This window comes from Dreissena polymorpha, chromosome 8 (genome assembly GCF_020536995.1).
Source record: "Dreissena polymorpha isolate Duluth1 chromosome 8, UMN_Dpol_1.0, whole genome shotgun sequence".
In the NCBI taxonomy this organism is placed as follows: domain Eukaryota; kingdom Metazoa; phylum Mollusca; class Bivalvia; order Myida; family Dreissenidae; genus Dreissena; species Dreissena polymorpha.
In genome coordinates, this window is record NC_068362.1 from 95,273,672 (window position 1) to 95,294,181 (window position 20,510).

The following is a 20,510-nucleotide window of genomic DNA, read 5'->3' on the forward strand; positions in this document are numbered from 1 at the left end:
TGGTATGCATGTTTATATGGACAAGGCCTTTCCATACGCACAAAAGCTTTGACCCCTGTGACCTTGACCTTGAACGTAGGGTCCGCGTTTAGGTTTCGAAATCTGCTTTTAGGTTTCGAAAAATGCTATAACTTCTATCAAAGGGTTTATAGGGGGCATATGTCATCCTATGGTGACAGCTCTTGTTTTCATTATTCTTTAACTTTAGAAACAAATATATTTATAATGTGCTGCATTTTTTTTGTCTTCTTCTTCAGTGCCTAATGTCAATGTTTTTTAAAAAGAAAAATTTTCATTGTAGGGTGTAATGGAGAAGGCCATCATCTACTTTGAGCGCTCCAAAGAATTTGACTACCAGTCTTTGTACATGCTCAGCATCATGTTGTATGATGGGATTGGCTGCAAGTCAGACACTGTAAGTATAGATCTAGCCACTCTAACACAGACAATCGATCACCAGGGTCATTTTCCTAAGAATATAAAAAAATGAATATGTGGCAAGTTATCTACATAACTTCATTAGAAATAATTCTTCCTGGTATGATGTGTAACTTTTATTTAGAATACCATTTTCTTATAGGTATTTAATGATAGAAAAAGGTCTATGTTTTTTGTTGTTTTCTTATAGAAATTAGGTTGAAATGTGTACAGGATATTAACAAGAAAATCACTTTAAAGTGGTGTCAGTAATGCATGAACAAATAAACTAAGCAGCATATGAATCAAGTTAAAAAGTGGATGTGCCTATATTATTAAAATTGATAAAAAAAAATCAGATTGACTGCATATTCAATTCCTGGTGATCCTTGAGTTTCTTCAGTAAAGTGCATGTACATGTAGTCTTATTATTTGCAATCTCATTGCCTTGCATTTAATTGTATTTTAGTTTTTTGTGTAAATGCATGTTACAGCTAGTTTAGATTGACTTTTTCATGTTTTACAGTAATGAACTCGAAGACAAAACCAAATCCGTCAAAATAGGATATCTTTTTTTTTCAAATTTAATATATTATGTGTCATATGGATATGTCTTTGTTATCAATTAAGTGCAAAAACAGGGAAAAAAGAGAGGACAAAAGTATATAAATAGAAATTGATATCTACGTAGGCACAGATTTGAAATGTGAATGTGCTTGTCTATGTTATTCTCACGCCTAAGTTACTCATTCCCATGACTAACAGTGACTTGGCTACACAAATTGGCTATTCAACAATAAAAAAATAGTAAAGATTGATAGAAGAATGTATGCATTATATTAAGAAACACAATCTAACACTCTTTACTAACATTTTTTAAGATTATGTAAAGTCACAAAAAGTGAGATAGAAAAAATCTGTTAAAAGGTTTTCACCAATTATTTTGTAAATATGTATAAATATAACATGAAGCGATAAATATACCACCTTATTTTAAAAGCTTAAGTGGTGCAGTGGTAGCAAGTAAGTTTTTCTTAAAAGACCAGCATATGATCTGTGGTAGCTGGCAAGCTTTTTTATTGAGCTATTTTCTTGCTAGTATTAGTATCCAAAACTAATATAATTACTTAAGTTTTCTGAGGGAAGCCATTTTATTGCATTTCTTGTAATACAAAAATATGTGAAGAAGTCAATTTAATAAGTTGTGGTATTTATTAAGGTCATTAACTCATGGGAACACCAATGAAAAAAATTAATTTTGTGAACAAGATAACTATCTCCTAGTAATTATATAATCAACCAATTAAATTTCATGCTGATTGAAAGCATTTAAAAATGCAATTGTTGATATAACAGGGCTTTTTTTCCTTCTTTGGGACCCGCCGAAAAACCGCCCTTTCCCCTCGGATTTTTTTTCCCTCAGCAGGTAAATTTTCCCCCAGACTTCATTTTTTGCCCCTAAAAAAAAAAATAATTTTTTTTTTACTTTAAATACATAAGTTAACCTAATCAAGTGTAGAAAATATAACACATTGCATAATTAAATTATCTGTTGCCTTGAATTTGTTTTAAAAACAGCAAAATATGTTAAATTGATTATTTGAGACTTTCCTTATTTTCCCCAAAATCTGGCGTTTCGCATGATTTTTTCCCCCAAAATCCAGCATTTCGCGTGATTTTTTTCCCCTCAAAAAAGGCCAGGCCCTTTCCCCAAAATCAGATAAAAACCCCTGTATAAGAAATTATGATTTTCCTGAATTATAAACATGCTCAGAGCATTGCTTTACTAAGTGGAAGGACCGAGATACAAGACCCTGGTATTGTTTTTTAAAAAGCATCCATATACCACATCAGTGCCTTTGTAGATATCCTATGTAGTAATGTGCATTAATTTTTGCTGTTTTTTAGTCAGTTTTAAAATAATTTCATTTTTTCCTTATTTTGAAAAAAGTGTAATAATATATATATAAATATCTGATGCTAGCATGAGTCTGTGGCTTATATTGTAAATTTGTTATTCTTACATCTTATACTTATGTAATAATTGTGTGTATTCATGTTTCCCCATCGACCGAAATATTGCAGAAGGCTCCCAGGGCTATTTCACGGCATTGGGGAGTATTAGATTTAAGCATGATATTAGGAAGAATAGTGTCCAATCCCCCGAAATTGTGGAAAAATATCGATGTGCCATGAAAAATATCACACCATTATAGATACACTACATGGTACATGTAGGACATTAACCCTTTGCATGCTGGGAAATTTGTCGTCTGCTAAAATGTCGTCTGCTGAATTTCTAAAATTAGCATTTTCTTCGACTTTTTTCAGAGAATACTATCAGAATAGCAAACAGTTTGGATCCTGATGAGACGCCACGTTCTGTGGCGTCTCATCTGGATCCAAACTGTTTGCAAAGGACTTTAAAATTCGGTTCCCGCACTGAAAGGGTTAACAGGAATGTTCTGAACAAAGAAGATAAGTAAAACTTGTTTCATTGGGTTACAACTTCAAATCTTTATTTCTATCCTGAATACTAATAGGTTCACCATTATTTTTCATATCTATAAGACCAATCATCAGTAGAGACATGACTTTTTGGTACTTAAATATGCTGGAAAACGCTTAGAAATAGCCCTGTCTCCCATGTAACTGAATAGGTGCTGCATTGTGAATGTTATTTGTAGGTTAGAAAGACTGAAGCCAGGAAGGTACAGCTAGTGTACTTTTTGTAGACTTGATGTATTCCTATTTATGCATTTTATTTTATTATGCCCCCCCTTCGAAGAAGAGGGGGTATATTGCTTTGCTCATGTCGGTCGGTCGGTCTGTCGGTCGGTCTGTCGGTCGGTCAGTCTGTCCGTCCACCAGGTGGTTGTCAGACGATAACTCAAGAACGCTTGGGCCTAGGATCATGAAACTTCATAGGTACATTGATAATGACTCGCAGATGACCCCTATTGATTTTGAGGTCACTAGGTCAAAGGTCAAGGTCACGGTGACCCGAAATAGTAAAATGGTTTTTGAATGATAACTCAAGAAAACATACGCCTAGAATCATGAAACTTCATGGGAAGATTGATCATGACTCGAAGATGACCCCTATTGATTTTGAGGTCACTAGGTCAAAGGTCAAGGTCACGGTGACCCGAAATAGTAAAATGGTTTCCGGATGATAACTCAAGAATGCATACGCCTAGGATCATGAAACTTAATTGGTAGATTGATCATGACTCGCAGATGACCCCTATTGATTTTGAGGTCACTAGGTCAAAGGTCAAGGTCACGGTGACCCGAAATAGTAAATGGTTTTCGGATGATAACTCAAGAACGCATATGCCAAAGATCATGAAACTTGATAGGTAGATTGATCATGACTCGCAGATGACCCCTATTGATTTTGAGGTCACAAGGTCAAAGGTCAAGGTCACGGTGACCCAAAATAGTAAAATGGTGTCCGGATGATAACTCAAGAATGCTTATGGCTAGGAGCATGAAACTTCATAGGTACATTGATCATGACTGGCAGATGACCCCTATTGATTTTCAGGTCACCAGGTCAAAGGTCAAGGTCACAGTGACAAAAACATATTCACACAATGGGGGGCATGCATGTTTTACAAACAGCCCTTGTTTAGTTTGCTTTTAGTATATGAAACAGTGTAGCGTTTATTCAAAAATATTTTCTGCTACTTTAACATTCTTTCCTTCCAAGTGACTGAACATGAAAAGAAAAACTATTTTGTTATTAGTAGTTTTTTATCCTTCGCCAAAGGCGGAGGGATGTACAGAATTGGCTTCGTCCATCTGTTTGTCAGAACCATAACCCTACACTTTCTTTAATAAGAGTTATTGACCTTTATTGTTGTTTTAGTATGATGTATCTTTTCTCAGATACCATGCAAGACTTCAACATGAAACTTCATGGGTGTATAGATATTCATCAGGAGAAGTGCCATGCTTAAGAACCATAACTCTTCACTGTTTTAATTTAGAGTTATTGCCCTTTATTGTTTTTGTATTCTGGAACTTTAAAGGGCTATATCTCACATATGATACAACATTTCACTGTGAAACGTCATGAGTGTGTAGAAATAACTGGGAAGAAGTGCCATGCACAAGAACCATAACCCTTTACTGTTTTATCCTAGAGTTATTTCCTATTGTTGTTTTTAGCTCCACTGGTCAAAGGCCAGCGGGGCTTATGTCATGGTCCTGTGTCCATCGTGAGTGCGTCTGTGCGTTAACTTTTCCTTAAAACATCTTCTTCTCCTAAACTACTGGTCCAATTCTGATGAAATTACTCAGGAATGTTCCTGGGGTGAACCTCTTTCAAATTTGTTCAAATTATGCCCCTGGGGTCAAATTTGACCCTGCCCCAGGGGTCACAAAAAATGAAAATCTGCTTATATAAGGCCTATTTTGTGAAAAGTTTCAAAATCTTCTTGTCCATAACCATTGGGCCTAGGGCTATCAAATTTGGTATGTAGAGACATCTAATAGTCCTCTACCAAATTTCTTCAAATTATGCCCCTGGGGTCAAATTTGACCCTGCCCAGGGGGTCACAAAATTTAACATATGCCTATATAAGGCCTATTTTGTGAATTTTTTCAAATCTTTCGTCCATTACCATTGGGCGTAGGGCTATCAAATTTGGTATGTAGAGACATCTAATAGTCCTCTACCAAATTTCTTTAAATTATGCCCCTGGGGTCACATTTGACCCTGCCCAGGGGGTCACAAAATTGAACATATGCTTATATAAGGCCTATTTTGTGAAAACTTTAACAATCTTTCTGTCCATAACTGTATGGCATAGCAGGGCTCAACATTAACAGTTGTCCTATTGCCCCTGGCAAGTAAAAGTTAGGTCCAGGCAAGTTATTTTATAATCAAGTTGTCCTCCCGGGCAAGTGCAAAAAAGTGCATAGGGCTACCAAATTTGGTATGTAGTGACATGTAATAGTTCTCTTCTTAGTTTGTTCAAATTATGCCCTGGGGTCAAATTTGAAACTGCCCCAGGGGTCACAAAAATGAACATATGCTTATATAAAGCCTATTTTGTGCAAACTTTAAAAAGCTTCTTGTCCATAACCTTAGGGCCTAGGGCTACCAAATTTGGTATGTAGTGACATCTAATAGTTCTGTACTTAGTTTATTCAAACTATGCCCCTGGGGTCAAATTTGACCCTGCCCTGGGGGTCACAAAAATGAACATACGCTTAAATAAGGCCTATTTTGTGCAAACTTTAAAAATCTACTTGTCCATAACCGTATGGCATAGGGCTACCAAATTTGGTATGTAGTGACATCTAATAGTCCTCTACCAAGTTTGTTCAAATTAAGCCCCTGGGATCAAATTTGACCATTCCCCAGGGGTCACAAAAATGAACCTATACTTAAATTGGGCCTATTTAGTTCAAACTTTAAAAATCTTCTGTCCATAACCATTGGGCCTATTTCTACCAAATTTGGTATGTATTAAAATCTTAAAGTTCTCTAACAAGTTTTTTCAAATTATGCCCCTGGGGTCAAATTTGACCCTGTCCCGGGGGTCACAAAGATGAACATATGCTTAAATAAGGCCTATTTTGTGCAAACTTTAAAAATCTTCTTGTTCATGATTATAGAGCTTAGGGCTACTAAATTTGGTATGTAGTGACATCTAATAGTCCTCTACCAAATTTGTTCAAATTATTCCCCTGGGCTCAAATTTGACTCTGCCTCAGGGGTCACAAAACTGAACATATGCTTATATAAAGCCTCTTTAGTGCAAACTTTAAAAATCTTCCTGTCCATAACCAATAGGCCTAGGGCTACCAAATTTGGTATGTAGTGACATCTTATAGTTCTCTACCAAGTTTGTTCAAATTATGCCCCTGTGGCCAAATTTATATATAAAAATGCTCACCCTTCCAACTTTAATCGCCCAGTTGGACGAGGGATAGAAAGAGAAAGTCATATGCTTGAGTACATTTCAACCCATGCACATTGCACGCTTTTTTCGCATAAAAACAGTGGAGCGATACAGGGCCATCATGGCCCTCTTGTTTTGTATGATATAACTTTTCAATGCTATCTCAAATATGCTACAAGATTTCAACATGGAACTTCATGGGTTTATAAATATGATTGAGAAGCATTGCCATTCATAAAAACAATGACGATTCTTTTTATTATGTTTTATGACATACCATATATCAAGGGATTTGCACTCATCCATTTACAAAATTTATTTGGCAGGGGATATCAATTTAAACTGATTTGCTTGGTTTTTTAGCTCGGCTGTTTTTGGAGAAAACCCGAGGTATTGTCATAGCCAGCTCGCCGTCAGCCGTCCGCAGGCGTCGTGCTAAAACCTTTACATTTGCTCTAAAATCAAAGTGCTTCCACCTACAACTTTGAAACTTCATATGTAGATGCACCTTGATGAGTTCTACATGCCACACCCATTTTTGGGTCACTAGGTCAAAGGTCAAGGTCACTGTGACCTCTAAAAAAAATATTAAAAAATTCTGACAAGCTTTCATTTATTCAAAACTGCACTCGCAGTAGAGCGTGGCACCCGTTATGCGGTGCTCTTGTTTTAAATACTCTGTGCTATTATCAAAGCAACAAATAACCTACTAGTATATGCTTTGGTTTTTAAGGTGTTCATCATAAATCTAAACCTGGATGCCATTACATACATCTTATCCAATACTTAACTTATTTCTTCAACTACAGGATCACGGGTTATACTTGAGACTTGAATTTGTGTTTGCTTTATATCCCCATCCCTGTCATCTGCATGGTTCTTAATTGATAAGATTAATAAATAATCTGATTTATAAAGATTACAAACTTACAATGATATTTGTAAACTGTGTCAAGAGTTGTCTGCCCAATTGATGGCCATGTGATGATTCTTTCAGAACACAAAGTATAAATTACTTTAGTAATGCAAAAATGGGTCTTATAAAACATTTTGATGTCATGTATCCAGCCAAGCCAATTGTCCAGTCTGGTTAGGAGCTCTTCTGTTGGCTATTAAGTCACACTATTGCATAGGCGTGTCTTTTTTGTTCCCTACCGGTGAAACCGGAGGGGACTAATGGTTTGCGCTCTGTGTGTCAGTCAGTCAGTCACACTTTTCTGGATCCTGCGATAACTTTAAAAGTTCTTCATATTTTTTCATGAAACTTGAAACATGGATAGATGGCAATATGGAGATTATGCACGTCATTTCATTTTGTTTCTTCATCAAGAATTCTGGTTGCTATGGCAACAAATATAAAAAAATAAAAAACATAAAAAATTCTGACAATGGTGGAGTTTCACCGGTAGGGGACCATATTGCTTGGCAATCACTTGTTTTATTGGTCATGTTGAGTCCTTAGATTTCATGCTGGATGCTTAAACATTAAGAATTAAATATTTTATATCCTCATGATATAAAAATATCCAAAAATTCCAAATAATTTCAAGTTTAATTTGTTATTTCAGTCATGTAAGTTTCCACTAAATTATCATATAATCTCGAACCAGACATTTAATGATGACTGTGAATTAAGGTATTGTAATTGTCATTTTACCCAACAAAATGTATGGGCAAATGTGACTGCATATATCCCTTTTCAGTGAAAACTGCAATTAACTCTTGATTTATTACACCAGTCATATAATATCTAACCAGTGGCCACAAATGAACTATGAAGACCTTATGTGTGCCAATAATGTACACAAGTTTTAATGAACTATGAATACCATATGTGTGCCAATAATGTAAACAAGTTTTAATGAACTATGAAGACCGTATGTGTGCCAATAGTGTACACAAGTTTTAATGAACTATGAATACCTTATGTGTGCCAATAATGTACACAAGTTTTAATGAACTATGAATACCTTATGTGTGCCAATAATGTACAAAAGTTTTAATGAACTATGAATACCTTATGTGTGCCAATAATGTATACAAGTTTTAATGAACTATGAATACCTTATGTGTGCTAATAATGTACCTTATGTGTGCCAATCATGTACCTTATGTGTGCCAATAATGTACCTTATGTGTGCCAATAATGTACACAAGTTTTAATGAACTATGAATACCTTATGTGTGCCAATAATGTACCTTATGTGTGCGAATAATGTACCTTATGTGTGCCAATAATGTACACAAGTTTTAATGTTTCATGCTTCTGTGTGCATTTGTTAAAAGGCTTTTATTTAGTTGGTATGTAAATGCAAAGGCAAATAAGTTACAATTATATGTTTACGAACATAGCTGGTTTGTAAAATATATTTTACTTTTTTGGGCTGCCTTGATAAGAACAATATAATCATATTTGGAGAGCCACATCAACATTTTAACTTTTAGTAGATCTTTAATATGATTGCTCTCACATTTGAACAAAGTCAATTGAATATCACTCAATGTTTTATCTACCTGAGGTTATTTGCAATGTTCTCTATTGATATTGATTTACACAATTTGCTTCTTGCCAAATTCAATACAATATTATTTGTCTGTAGTGCTTATAGCTGTATTCTGATCTTTCTTATCTCTGTTGACATGTATGTATAAATAAAATATTGTGCCATTAAACACTGTGTCATTTAAAGTCCACAAATATCAGTGATTTGCACAGAAATGACTCTGTGTAAATGAAGAATACATTCAGATTTTCACTGAAATCAACTTAGTGCGTATTTATTGTCTGTCTTGCATTTGCACTCTTAACTTTGTATAGCTAACAATTCCAATCAATGCACTAGTAAATTTATTGTCCAGGGACATATGATGCCCAATGTTTAGGGACACTGCATTGTGGACAATACTTAAGTGATATTTTTGTTTGCAGATATATTGGGATTCTATGCATTAACTCAGTTTTATTATCAACTGTTGCAAGATAATGGCACAAAAGGTGTTTATTTCTCCGAATTTCTGCCAGATTCTCCGCAATCACTTTTTTGTATAGCACATAATTGTTTTTGGATCTTGTATTTTCTGTCAAATGGCCCAATTAATGATAACACATTGATATTAATGTCCTTCCTTGTTTTTCTGGAAATGTTCCATCTTTTTGCTGTCTTTCTCTTGTTTTACACAAGACATATTTTCAATAATCTCAATAAACATTTGCCAATTGATCTTTAATTCAAGTAGTAAAAGACAAGGTAATGACGTGTTTAAAACAGTATTAATACTTTTTATTGATTTGTTTGTTTTGATGTTTTAAAACTGTGTTTCTTCCATGTTTCTGAATCTCATATATAAAACCAAAGTTTCATTTAAATATAACTACACAAACAACAACAAACAAACGAAACTATTGGGTAAAAGTGAAAGATAAACTCAGATGATGTTTGATACTTTTTGCAGAAAACTGCTGTAAGCTACATTCGCAAGATAGCCCACTCTGAAGACAAGCGTTCCAAGCACTTGGTCAATGCAGCTCAATTCAACCTGGGCCGGGCATACTTCCAGGGATATGGAGTTGACAGGCAATCAGATACTGAAGCTGAGAAGTAAGTGCCGTGGTGGTATAATGGGGGCACTTGCATGACAGATGCAGTGCCAGGATGGTCGGTCTACTGGAGTAACTGTATCAGTCATTTAGTCTCCCTCAAATGTTATCAGTTTGTGCGGTAGACTGCTTCTACATTTTGCATGGAATTAAATTGAAAGTTTAAATATGTCATCACTCATTTTTTAATTTGCAAGACCCCTTTTAACTGCCATTGATCCACACATTCTTGAGTTATTTGCCCTTGAACATAGCTATAAAGTGTTGTGGGGGTATGAGTAACTTTTGTGACCAAGCTCTACTTTAGAAAGTCTGAACTTAGAAATTTCTAGTCAAATATTAAAACAATAGAGCAGTCATGGCCCAAAAGGCCCACCTGAGTTTTGACTGAGCAGAAAGTCACCTTGAGATGGGCTTTTAACAAGATGTATGTCACCACCTCCTTCAATAATATGTCCAGCTTAGAAACATGAAATTATCGGGATAAGTGTTATCTAAATGTGTTGCAATACACCAAAAGGAAACAAATTCAAGTGTAAAAATAGATTGATTACACCATAAATATAATGCAGAAAATAAAACATGATTTATTAGTTGATGGTTGACAAATGGTTAAATTCTGCATTTACTTGATTTCAAACAGATGAGAGCTGTATGTCTTTAAGCAAGGCTTTGCAAACACTGGAAAGGTCAATTAAACATGGTTAATGTAAATGAAAAGGTCAAGTCAAACTTTGGAAAGTTGAATTCAAACACTGGAAAGGTCAATGCAAGCACTGGAAAGATGAATTCAAAGACTGGAAAGGTCAATTCAAAGACTGGAAAGGTAAATTCAAAGACCAGAAGGTCCATGCAAACACTGCAAAATTGAATTTAAACACTGGAAAGGTGATTTCAGTCTCCACCTCTACCTCACAGGTTCTGGTTGCTGGCAGCAGATGATGGCAATCCCAAGGCCAGTGTAAAGGCCCAGTCCACATTGGGCATGTTCTACTCACGTGAGGAGAGCCTGGACCTTAAACAGGCCTTCTTCTGGCACTCTGAGGCCTGCGGAAATGGATCCTTGGAGTCGCAAGGTAAAATAAACATCTTGCAGCGAATGCTCAAATATATGTCTCAGTTGGATTGAGAGATTTTTATGTTAGTGAAAAATCTCTTTCCTTATGAATAAAGACTCTTGTTTCTTATAAGTGATAATTAAAATCAATATGTATACAGCTTCTTGTAATTATCTAATGACGCTTATAATAATTATTTTTTTACATGGTCTGTTTTTGATGTTGTTGTTGTTTTAAACATAGTGTTTTTTGTCTCAATAATGCTTATTCCATCAGACCAAACATGATCTACAATTATCAAGGTCTGCTTAAGAATGCAGACTCTGCCAAAATGTGTTGAAAATCACATTACCTGTACTGTATGCATTCACTTGTTTAATTATATAACATTTTCCTCTGTAACCAGGGGCCCTAGGTGTCATGTACGAGTATGGCGTTGGTGCACGTAGGGACACCGACTCTGCCTACGTATGTCTCAAGGGTGCTGCAGACCGGGGCAATGTGTACGCCATGGGCAACCTCGTGGCTCACTACTACCGGCGTAAGCTCTACACCAAGGCTGCAGATCTGGCGTCCAGGTTGGATTATCTGGAGTTGTGATTAACTTGATTTAAAGTATTTGTTAACAATGTCATATTTCGGATATGAAAGGTTAATTGATGTTTTAGATATCAACAAGAAATATTTAGCCAATGTTTGTAGAAATGCCCATGATTGTGAAAGAGTCTTTTCAAACTCTTTTTATATTTATATTTTTATTATCTTATCCCTCTTAAATTATTTTTTAAATAATCAAAATGTTTAATTTCAGTCAGTTTCAACATTGCATCAGTTTTGTTTTTAAGGAAGAGCCTAAGAGATTATTTTGTCTTACATTTTTAGGGTGTCTGGCCTTTCGGATATTGATCTGATTGCCCAGCAGACTGACTGCCTGCATTCGTACATACGGAAGGGTATCGCACTGTCATGTTTCTACTATGCAAGGTGCCTTCACGAGGGACTCGGGACAAAGAAGGATGAGGGCGAGGCCAAGAAATACTACTCTAGGGTAGGAGTCTGATAATTATCAGTTGAGTGAAATAATTGGACAATAATTTCCACCTTTTTAGCTCACCTGATTGCTCAGGTGAGCTTTTGTGACCGGTCTTTGTCCGTCATCCGTCCATCCGTTAACATTTGTTCGTAAACACTCTAGAGGCCACATTTATTGTCCGATCTTCATGAAACTTGGTCAGAAGCTTCGTCCCAATGAAATCTCGGTCGAGTTCGAAACTGGGTTGTGCTGGGTCAAAAACTAGGTCACTAAAACAAAAAAAAGAAAAAACTTGTAAACACTGTAGAAGTCACATTTCATGCCCAATCTTCATGTAACTTTGTCAAAATGTTTGTCTTAATGATATGTTGGTTGAGTTCAAAAGTGTTTCCGGTCCGTTGAAAAACATGGCCGCCAGTGGGTGGGGCAGTTTTCCTTATTTGGCTATAGAGAAACCTTGTAAACACTCTGGAAGTCACAATTTTTGCCAAATCATCATGAAAGTTGGTCAAAACATTGGTTTTATTGATTTCTCGGACGAGTTTGAAAATGGTCCAGATCGGTGAAAAAACATGGCCGCCAGTGGGCGGGGCATTTTTCTCAATATGTATATAATGAAAACATGTCAACACTCTAGAAGTCACATTTTTGGCCTAATTTTCATGAAATTTTGTCAGAACTTTTGTTTTCTAGATACTTGAGTTAAGTTTGAAAATGGTTCTGGTCTGTTGAAAAACATGGTTGCCAGGGGGACGTGGCAGTTTTTCTTATTTTTATATGGTAAAAAGGCTTGCAAACAATCATGAATTAAGGTCATGTAACATGTGAGACAACTCTTCTAAATATTGCATTTAAGAATACAATAGTTACTCCCCTTTGATTATTAATGTTTTTATAATAATACAGTTATGTTGTGTTTCATTTATGTGTTAATTGTTATTTGAGGTTGGAAGTTTTTATGCCCCCTTTCGAAGAAAAGGGGGCATATAGTGATCGGACTGTCCATCCGTCCGTCTGTCTGTCTGTCCGTCTTTCCATCACACTTTGCATTTAGGTTTCCAAAAATGCTCATATGTCCCTTGAGATATAACCTTCATATTTGGTATGCATGTGTATATGGACAAGGCCTTTCCATACGCACACAATTTTTTAACCCCTGTGACCTTGACCTTGAACTTCGGGTCCGCGTTTAGGTTTAAAAATCTGCGTTTAGGTTTCGAAAAATGCTCATAACTTCAATGTCCCTTTAGATATAACCTTCATATTTGGTATGCATGTGTATATGGACAAGGCCTTTCCATCTAAATCTGCGTAAAGGTTTCGAAAAATGCTCATAACTTCTATGTCCCTTGAGATATAACCTTCATATTTGGTATGCATGTGTATATGGACAAGGCCTTTCCATACGCACAAAAAAATTCTACCCCTGTGACCTTGACCTTGAAATAGGGTCCGCGTTTAAGTTTCAAAATCTGCGTTTATGTTTAGAAAAATGCTCATAACTTCTATGTCCCTTGAGATATAACCTTCATATTTGATATGCATGTGTATATGGACAAGGCCTTTCCATACGCAATTTTTTTTTTCCCCTGTGACCTTGACCTTGAACTTAGGGTCCACGTTTAGGTTTCAAAATATGCGGTTAGGTTTTGAAAAATGCTCATAACTTCTATGTCCCTTGAGATATAACCTTCATATTTGGTATGCATGTGTATATGGACAAGGCCTTTCCATATGCACAAAAAAATTTACCCCTGTGACCTTGACCTTGAACTTAGGGTCTGCATTTAGGTTTCGAAATCTGTGTTTAGGTTTCTAAAAATGCTCTTAACTTCTATGTCCCTTGAGATATAACCTTCATATTTGGTATGCATGTGTATATGGACAAGGCCTTTCCTTACACACACAATTTTTTACCCCTGTGACCTTGACCTTGAACTTAGGGTCCGCGTGTAAGTTTTGAAATCTGAGTTTAGGTTTCGAAAAATGCTCATAACTTCTATGTCCCTTGAGATATAACCTTCAAATTTGGTATGCATGTGTATATGGACACGGCCTTTCCATACGCACACACATTTTGACCCCTGTGACCTTGAACTTAGGGTCGGCATTTAGGTTTCGAAATCTGCGTTTAGGTTTCAAAAAATGCTATAACTTCTATCAAAGCGTTTATAGGGGGCATATGTCATACTATGGTGACAGCTCTTGTTTTTAGCTCACCTGATTGCTCAGGTGAGCTTTTGGGACTGGTCTTTGTCTGTCGTCCGTCCGTCCACATTTGTTTGTAAACACTCTAGAGGCCACATTTATTGTCCGATCTTCATGAAACTTGGTCAGAAGATTTGTCCCAATTAAATCTCAATCGAGTTTGAAACTGGGTCATGTTGGGTCAAAAACTAGGTCACTAGGTCAAAAAAAAAAAAAAGCTTGTAAACACTGTAGAAGTCACATTTAATGCCCAATCTTCATGTCACTTTGTCTATATGTCTGTGTTAATGATATGTTGGTTGAGTTCAAAAGTGGTTCCGGTCCATTGAAAAACATGGCCGCCAGTGGGCGGGGCAGTTTTCCTTATATGGCTTTAGAGAAACCTTGTAAACACTCTAGAAGTCACAATTTTTGCCCAATCATCATGAAAGTTAATCAAAACATTGGTTTAATTGATATGTCGGACGAGTTCGAAAATGGTCCAGATTGGTGAAAAAACATGGCCGCAAGTGGGCGGAGCATTTTTCTCTATATGTATATAGTGAAAACATGTGAACACTCTAGAAGTCACATTTTTGCCCAATTTTCATGAAATTTGGTCAGAACATTTGTTTCAATGATACGAGAGTCGAGTTGGAAAATGGTTCCGGTCAGTTGAATAACGTGGCTGCCGGGGGGGGGCAGTTTTCTTATATTTATATAGTAAAAAAAAGCTTGTGAACACTCTAGAAGTCACATTTTTTGCCCAATCATCATGAAACTTGGTGAATAGATTTGATTTATATAAATCTCAGGTGAGTGTGCAAATGGTCCTGATGGGTCAATAAACATGGCTGCCAGGGGGGTGGGCAGTTTTCCTTATGTGACTATTATAGAGAGAAACCTTGTGATCTTACACTATAGAAGTCACATTTTTTGCCTAATCATCGTAAAACTTAGTCAGTACATTGGTTTTATTGATTTATTGGACAAGTTGGAAAATGGCTCAGACTGGTGAAACGCTTTTTAGCTCACCTGATTGCTCAGGTGAGGTTTTAGGATTGGTCTTTGTCCGCTGTCCGTCCGTCCACATTTGGTTTGTAAACACTCTAGCATTCACATTTCTCAAGCATTTTTTATCAAAGTTGCTGAAAGATCTCAGTCAAGTTTGATGATGAGCAAAATCACATAATTAATGCAATAATTATTGCCCTTAGATTTTCCAAATTTTCATTATATTATACAAAATCCTTGTAAGCAAAGTTTGATGTTTGGGGGGTCATCTCAAAATATAGGTCACCATTTCAAATCTTACAAAAACAAAAACACTCCCTACGCCAGAGTTTCGGTTCAATAATGATGAAACTTGACCAGGATGTTTGTCTGGTCAATATCTAGGTCATGTTTGACATTAGGTAAAGATTGAATGAACCGACTCCTCTCAGGTGAGCGAACTAGGGCCATCTTGGCCCTCTTGTTTTGGTTATGGCTTATCCGGTTTTTTTAACCTACACAAGGTTAACCAAAAACAACATTTTGTTTAACATCAATATTTCATCTTCCATGGTTAGATACATGCATGGATGGTGTCTTTGAACACTATCATCATATTACCTGACCTTATTCTGACCTTCACATAAGACTTATTAAGAAGGTGAAAATTCTTGGTGTTTCAACTTACATCAATTATGCTACCTACAAAGCTTTGATACTTGCACACCCACATCACCTGACCAGACTCATTAAGAAGATCAATATTTTGGGGTAACCCAAAACCATGCATTTCATCTGACATCAATAATGCTATTTTAAAAGCTTTGATACTTGCATGGATTGTGTCTTTAATTACTATCAACACACACACATCACCTAATCTCATTTTAACCATGACATGTACTTACTTGTGGACTTATATGGATGTTTTCCAAGAAGACTTTCAACACCTCCACATCATCTGACATCATTTTGACCTTGAATCTTTTTTTAATTGGACTGATGCAAATTGGCCCATTTGTAAATACTGACAAGGAGTTCAATGGGGGCATATGCTGGAATATTTTGGTTAATTATCCTTATTTTACCTGCAAACAAATATATAGGTAGCTCAACCATACAGTTACCTATAGATGAACATATTTGCCCTAGGTTTTATTTCCAAGGATTCAAAGTTAATAGATTTTTAGCTCGACTATTATATATGAAAAATAGCTATTCTACTCACGTTGGCGTTGGCGTTTCCGTTGGCGTTTCCATGAGCGTGCAAATGTTAAAGTTTGCGTACTACCCCAAATATTTTTAATGTCCCTTGACATATTGCTTTCATATTTTGCATACTTGTTTACCATCATGACCCCAACCTATAAACAAGAGCAGACAACTGTATCAAGCATTTTGACAGAATGATGGCCCCTTTTATACTTAGAATATGCATATTATTGATAAATCTATGTTAAACTTTGACAAAACAACACTTACCTGACATACCACAATGCACTCCACCCAAACCATCCCCCGCGCCCCCCCAGAAAAAAAAAATAAAAAAATTCTTATTTTTGAAAGATCATCTATTAAAAGATCACACACCCACATTATTCTCCCCCCACTCACCCCCAACCCCCCCCCCCCAAAAAAAAATTGTTTTTTTATTTTGAAAGATCATCTATTAAATGATCACACACCCACATTATACCCCCCCCCCCTCTCCATGATGGCTTACGTTATACTGTCAAGCACTTGAATAGTCAAGCGGGCTGGGGTGAGAGCTCTTGTGATTATGCTAATATGAAAGTATTGCTAGATCAGTCAACTCAATTCTCGCTTGAGTATCTATGGGTCAGTTCTCTATAATTTTTATCTCTGAATCAGGGATATGTTCTATATCCCATCACATTGGAGTTTGGTTGCTGGTCACTTTAGCTTTGATTATTTTTGTACCATTCAATTGTCATAATTGTGAAGGAGTTTAATCTAGTAAACAACGCAGGTCCTCTTTTAACACATGCACATATTCTTGTTTCAGTGTTACCACTTTGACCCGGAAGTATGCGCCAGTCTCCAGACTAAGACTCAGCACGGGCTCATGTAGGAAGACAAATGTCAGGGGTATGGGGCAACTCAATCGCTTCGTATTTGTCTATATTTATTTTTATGAAAAGAACAAACTAACTTGTTGTGTAAAGCTGCCAATAAATACAGGCATCTCTGCTGATTTTATTCCATGATTTTGTTATTGGTTTTTATACGCCCGTCTATGACGGGACGTATTATGGTATACCCCGCGTCCGTCTGTCCGTCCGTCCGTCTGTCCGTCCGTATGTCTGTTAATGTCGTACGCTACGTCAAATATCCTTTGACAGATTTTCTTCAAATTTTAACACAATCTTAATATTGATAAACCCTGATCCCCTTTCGTTTTTGACGGAATTCTGAATTGTCGTTCCAGAGTTATGGGACTTTGTTCGTCAAAATTTCGTGATTTCATTGAATGTCCTACTGTAGCTATATAAAAATGTTAAAGTTGTTATAACTTTGGTATGCTTGGACCTAGAGTCTTGAAACTTGACATGAAGGTTGGCCAGAACTAGTAAGTAACCACTGGACATTTCAAGGTCATTCATTTGAAGGTCAAGGTCACTGTGACCTTGAATGTAAAAATGTTAAAGTTGTTATAACTTTGGTATGCTTGGACCTAGAGTCTTGAAACTTGACATGAAGGTTGGCCAGAACTAGTAAGTAACCCCTGGACATTTCAAGGTCATTCATTTGAAGGTCAAGGTCACTGTGACCTTGAATGTAAAAATGTTAAAGTTCTTATTTCATGTTATAACTTTGGTATGCTTGTACCTAGAGTCTTCAAACTTGAAATAAAGATTGGCCAGTACTAGAAGATGACCACTGGTCATTTCAATGTCATTCATTTGAAGGTCAAGGTCACTGTGACCTTAAATGTTAAAATGTTAAAATTGTTATAACTTTGGTATGCTTGGACATAGAGTCTTCAAACTTGACATGAAGGTTTGCAAGCACACTTAGATGACCACTGGTCATTATAAGGTCATTCATTCTAAGGTCAAGGTCACACAAGGTCACTGTGACCTTAAATGTTAAAATGTTAAAATTGTTATAACTTTGGTATGCTTGGACATAGAGTCTTCAAACTTGACATGAAGGTTTGCAAGCACACTTAGATGACCACTGGTCATTTCAAGGTCATTCATTCTAAGGTCAAGGTCACTGTGACCTTAAATGTTATTGTTGTTCATGTATCCTACCGTAGCTCAAATATCCCCCGATGGATTTTTTATACGCCCGTCTATGACGGGACGTATTATGGTATACCCCGCGTCCGTCTGTCCGTCCGTCCGTCCGTCCGTCCGTCTGTTAATGTCGTACACTACGTCAAATATCCTTTGACAGATTTTCTTCAAATTTTAACACAATCTTAATATTGATAAACCCTGATCCCCTTTCGTTTTTGACGGAATTCTGAATTGTCGTTCCAGAGTTATGGGACTTTGTTCGTCAAAATTTCGTGATTTCATTGAATGTCCTACTGTAGCTCAAATATCCTTCGATGGATTTTTTTCAAATTTCAACGCCCGTCTATGACGGGACGTATTATGGTATACCCCGCGTCCGTCTGTCCGTCCGTCCGTCCGTCCGTCCGTCTGTTAATGTCGTACACTACGTCAAATATCCTTTGACAGATTTTCTTCAAATTTTAACACAATCTTAATATTGATAAACCCTGATCCCCTTTCGTTTTTGACGGAATTCTGAATTGTCGTTCCAGAGTTATGGGACTTTGTTCGTCAAAATTTCGTGATTTCATTGAATGTCCTACTGTAGCTCAAATATCCTTCGATGGATTTTTTTCAAATTTCAACACAATCTTAATATTGATAAACCCTGATCCCCTTTCGTTTTTGACGGAATTCTGAATTGTCGTTCCAGAGTTATGGGACTTTGTTCGTCAAAATTTCGTGATTTCCATGCTCATGTACTTATAAAATAAACCATGTATTCAAATACAAATAAACTGAAGTAAAAAAATTATTCAAAGGGTTATTTATTACCTTACTACTTCATTGGCGAACGACGGGCGTATCATGCGCTCATGGCGCAGCTTTTATTGATAATGCTTCACATCAAGCTTATATATGAACTTGTGTGAAATTATTGTCAGTGTGTTTTGTTATTAATTGAAATTAAGACTGCGTGTTATTTTACAGTGGTCTGTTTCATGTTGATCATTTACAGATAGAACATTGTTTCCTTGTTGAATAAAACACAAAAATATAAAAATGTAGAAAAAAAGGCATCCGTTTATTTGAGCACATTATGATTACATATTTTGATTTATTGCTAATACATGTGTAGAGAATGTGAGTGGAAGAATGGAGTTAATTTGAGAGGTTGCAATTTTTTGAATTGCTGTATTCAAATTTTCAAGTATTGATAAAAGAACTAGTCAAGGGGGGGGGGGGGGTATATAGTTAATTATTTTCAAATGTGTGATTCAGTTCATTATTTACAACTGCTCCCCAGAAATTGCACATCTTACAAATTATAACACCTTGTAAACAGTTGTTGATAATATTTTCTTAAATAATATTTAAAATTACGGTATTATTAACAACAGTTTGAAATTACATATACAGTTACAGAAGAATGGAGTTAATTTGAGAGGTTGCAATTTTTTGAATTGCTGTATTCAAATTTTCAAGTATTGATAAAAGAACTAGTCAAGGGGGGGGGGGGGGGGGGTATATAGTTAATTATTTTCAAATGTGTGATTCAGTTCATTATTTACAACTGCTCCCCAGAAATTGCACATCTTACAAATTATAACACCTTGTAAACAGTTGTTGATAATATTTTCTTAAATAATATTTAAAATTACGGTATTATTAACAACAGTTTGAAATTACATATACAGTTTGCATAATACCAACATTTACTTAATGTAAATGTTTAGTTGACTTGGATGGATTTTGTTTACTATAAAATGTGTGTATTTACAGAATAAATCACTTGACAGTTAGCCAATTAATAAATAATAAATTATTGTCCAAGAAAAATAAGAAAAGACAATTTGGCATTTCATGACTTGTTTATTTTCAACTACAGTTTTTTTGAAATAATATTGAATAAAGCTTAGGATGTGTCTGAATAATGTTATACATTTGGGTTTTTTTATAATTAGGACAAGGTGCATGTTTCTTTTAATGTTTTGTTTATATCATTTCTGTTATCTTTTCTGCAAATTAAAGCCTAATAAATTGTTGAAAAGTGTTTTT

The 20,510-nt window shown here is 35.9% G+C and overlaps 1 protein-coding gene across 2 annotated transcripts in view; it reads left to right on the top strand.

The window, feature by feature from the left end:
* The window catches only part of LOC127841919 (LRP2-binding protein-like), a 30,850-nt gene extending 11,584 nt beyond the window's left edge, over positions 1-19,266 (top strand). Inside the window, exons 3-9 of one of the 2 annotated variants that reach the window (XM_052371058.1) lie at positions 302-415; positions 3,105-3,128; positions 9,789-9,934; positions 10,852-11,009; positions 11,398-11,569; positions 11,874-12,039; positions 17,231-19,266. In XM_052371058.1, the coding sequence (XP_052227018.1) occupies positions 302-415; positions 3,105-3,128; positions 9,789-9,934; positions 10,852-11,009; positions 11,398-11,569; positions 11,874-12,039; positions 17,231-17,296 (846 nt within the window). In that variant the 3' untranslated portion in view covers positions 17,297-19,266. The remainder of the gene's footprint in view (positions 1-301; positions 416-3,104; positions 3,129-9,788; positions 9,935-10,851; positions 11,010-11,397; positions 11,570-11,873; positions 12,040-17,230) is intronic. The other variant, XM_052371059.1, reaches the window with a different exon arrangement.
* The last annotated feature ends 1,244 nt before the right edge of the window (positions 19,267-20,510 follow it).